Here is a 3684-nt window from a genome sequence, read left to right as displayed (position 1 = left end):
GGAGAGCCCCAAGCTGTGCAGTGAGGGAGGAGATGGATGCAGAGAGGAATGCCACATTGTCAATTGCCGCGCCTGTCTGCATTGGTGAATGCAGTCCGAAAGACGAGTGGTGAACTGGTCCCATGGGAGTGGAGGAGTAAGCCACCTCCTGCCGAAGGACATCACCTTGGGGAGCAAGATTGAATAGATGCATGTCTCCAGTGGTGGAATGGTAGGGAAGCTGAGGTCTGTCACTCCCTACACCCTAGTGAGGGACTCGAAGTGAATGACCGGAGCCCGTAGGCTCCCAGGCTGCTCGGCCACCCCTGAGTAGAATGGGCAGATGGTGGGAAAATCAGGCAAGACAGGGGGGTGCTTGCTCCACTGCTCCATCATGTATAAATCGTCCATCATGTCTGAAGGGGGAGGAGTGGGGGCAGCCAGCAAGAGAGGAATGCCCTTGCAGTCTGCCATAATTCTGATGATTTCTGGCAGATTGTGGAGCAGAGCCCCAAAGCCAGATGCTGACCGGTGGCAGGATCGTGTTGCTGAGCCAGAGGAAGCTTGTCTTCACCAGCATCCATGTCAACTGATGGGTTGAAGGGAGAGCCGGGAACAATGAAAGGAAGCCAGTCAACAGACTTGGACACATTTGTACTGCCTATGCCGAGGAACTCCAGTGGGTCATCCACCAAGGGATCGTCACCGCTGTTTGCCCAGCTGCTATCATCATCAGGATCTCGCTCTCTGGCAGCTGCAAATGACTCAGCCCATGGCTGCTTCTCTGCTGCGGGTAAGCAAGCACAGAGGGGGCTAGCAGCCTGGAGGAGACTGCCAGCTCGGCGTTCTCTGCACCGAGGCAGGCCTTGCAGCGGGGGTGTGGGTCACTGGGCATGATGAGGCCCATATTACAGCCTGGGCACATGGTGATGGCAGTGCGGCACTGCTTGTAGACTGCTGATCTCACATTGGCATTTATGCCAACACAGCAGACCTGAGTGGGAACAATCCAGTGCCGGACACATGGCGTGAAAGAAATCTGTTCAGGACTGTGCATGCGTGAGAGATAAACCCAATAGCAACAGCTCTTAGAGGCCTATACAAAATAGAACTGCAAGACAGAGTTAAAACTGAGGAATACAAGGGTCAAATTAGACATTGGCAACAGCGCCAGCTGTAGGAAGAAAAGCAGGACTGTTATCTGTCCTAATTCATTTCAAAGAAACAACTGAACTATGCATTTTGATTATACACCTATGCATGTTTATTCTCTGGCAGCGAACAGCTGCAAATACAGACATCCTCTTGAACATGATGTTGTTTGCAGCTGCTGCATAAAGTCAAACATCAGTGAGCGATACAATACAGTACACAATAGATACACACTTTAAGATAATGTTGTTTCATGATACCTGAAAACAATCCAACCATTTTCTTCCCAGCAGCAGTGTGGAAGTGGACTCTGTGGCACTTGGTGGACTCCTGCTGTTCACAGGAACCCACTCCACTCCTCCTCCTCTTCTGGTAGTGGTGGATTGTATGTACATTTATATGTGTGTGTTTCCTGTGCAATAGCCACTGCGAACACACTGACCACAAAGTACATGGTGCGGTTTTCCCATCTCACAGTGCAGCTTTCGTCCATGGCAGTGTCCCAATAGCAGGAGTTGGCTGTGTGGAGGCAGGCCCTCGTCTTCTGCATCACAGCATACTTCATAATGTACTTGTAAGGCTTCCCCTGTCTGACCAGCTGTGTGAGGCAGCGCTCCAGGATGGCGCTGTCCATTTGTTCACCTGACTGTAGTCGTCACCACCTACAACGTGCCCGATGCACTCTTGACAATGGCATCAGCTTCTTCAGAGCTGAAGGAGCCCTCTGAGACGACGGACTCTAGGTGACCTGACACATGTGATTCAGACCAGATGCATCCATTCTAGTTCCAGTCTAGCTAAATTAATTCATGCTAACATGCTGACATCAAGCTAAAATAACCCTGTTAATTTTCCCTCAGCTAATTTGGCTCTTAGGAAGCAATTTGATGACTGATTTGTTGACCCAGGATGAAAGCAAAAAGACCAGAAGTCAAACTATCAATTTGTTGTGATCAGTGGTGTCAAAAGCAGCACTGAGAACTAGGAGGACAAGTATAGAGAGGAAAACAATCAGATGAAACAAAAGCACAGAAACTAGTCAATCAGTGGTTCAGGAAACTGGCAGAGTTTTCAAATAAGACTTGAAAGTGGCAGAGTTAGGGCACATTTCATTGGGAAGTTGGTTCCATCTGTGTGCAGAATAGCAGCTAAAAGCATCTTCACCCTGTTTGGTTCTTTAATGCATTTTGTATGAAGTCATGTATAATGAAGTGCATTAAGCTTTTTCACTTTGTTATGATTTCTGGGTCCTTCTGACAGTCTGGGGACAAGACAAAACTCCACGAGAATAGTTAAAAATAAGATTGATCCTATTTATCACAAGAACACATTTGCATTTATATTACTATTTATGTGTTGTTATATTTTACTATGAGCCACAAATGCCCTGCACAATGTGTATGTATAATAATATTTGCGTAATAATAATAATAATATTTTACTGCAAGACACAAATGACCTGCACAGTGTTTCATTCCACAACATTTACAGTAAAAAGTCTCATCAGCCCAGGTTAATGTGCTTCACTCAGCACTGAGGTTTGTATTTATGAGAATAAACAGTTCACAACATGGCTGATTGACAGAATGAGAATCTCTGTGCCTGAAGCCACTGCCAAAGGTCTGTGTGGTGCTGCAGCAGAACAGTCTGCTCAGAGGTGACACAATGTTTCTAAAACAGTGTAAAAATGACCATTCACTGATACTTCCAGCCCTGTCTACAGGATCTTGACCTCCCGGGAGTTATCCTGCAGTATTCTGAGTGTGATGATGAGTTTGATAGCTTTTCTAAACCAGGGGTAGAACATAGCATAAATCAGAGGGTTCAAACAAGAGTTCAGTAACTGGATCCACATCAGTATTGGATAATAGGACAAATTGGTGGAGGTGTTCACGCCTGCAAGAATGGGATAGTAGTATGGGCAGAAACACATTAGAAACACTGCTATCAGAATCCCCAGAGTCCTGGCTGCCTTGGGCTGTGATTTTCTAGCAGTTGGAGCTGCTCTGGCCTTGGTAGCAGCAGCCTGTGACTGAATTACTCGCATCTGAGAAAGGGCAGCCACAAACACTCTAATGTACAGCACAACCATGACAGTACAGGGCCCAATAAAGGTCATGAACATGTCAATAGTTGCTGAAATCTGATTGATGACCACCACACACTCCCCATAGCAGGAATTGAATTTGTCCGGTTGTACTAAGTGGTCCATTAGAATTAACCCGTTGTAGATAATTGAACAGGCCCAGCAGAGACAAATACAGATTTTAACAATAGTGAGTGTGACCTTAGAGGAGTAGACCAGTGGGTCACAGATAGTCAAATAACGGTCGATGGATATGAGCACCATGTGGCCCAGAGCACCAGTGGCCAGACAGTAAAAAACATAAGTAGACAGAGCACACATTATCCTCCCCAGCAGCCAGCATGACTCAATATAGCGCAGGCCTTCGACAGGCATCACCAACAGACCCAGCCCCAGGTCACACACAGCCATAGACTGGAGCAGAGTGTTGGTCGGGGTGTGGAGCTGCCGGAAGTGGGAGATGGAGA

At 47.0% G+C, this 3684-nt stretch overlaps 1 protein-coding gene across 1 annotated transcript; it reads right to left on the bottom strand.

The window, feature by feature from the left end:
* Positions 1 to 2848: 2848 nt before the first annotated feature.
* On the bottom strand, positions 2849 to 3682 carry LOC109953602 (trace amine-associated receptor 13c-like; the record flags this gene model as incomplete). The annotated part of the gene is made up of 1 exon (XM_020589079.1): positions 2849 to 3682. A coding segment is annotated over one exon (834 nt), but the record flags the coding sequence as incomplete, so codon positions are not given.
* Between the last annotated feature and the right edge of the window lie 2 nt (positions 3683 to 3684).

Source organism: Monopterus albus, unplaced genomic scaffold, assembly GCF_001952655.1.
Source record: "Monopterus albus unplaced genomic scaffold, M_albus_1.0 scaffold837.1, whole genome shotgun sequence".
Classification (NCBI taxonomy): Eukaryota; Metazoa; Chordata; class Actinopteri; order Synbranchiformes; family Synbranchidae; genus Monopterus; species Monopterus albus.
The sequence above is the reverse complement of the archived record's forward strand: the minus strand, read 5'-3'. Positions and strand labels throughout refer to the sequence as shown.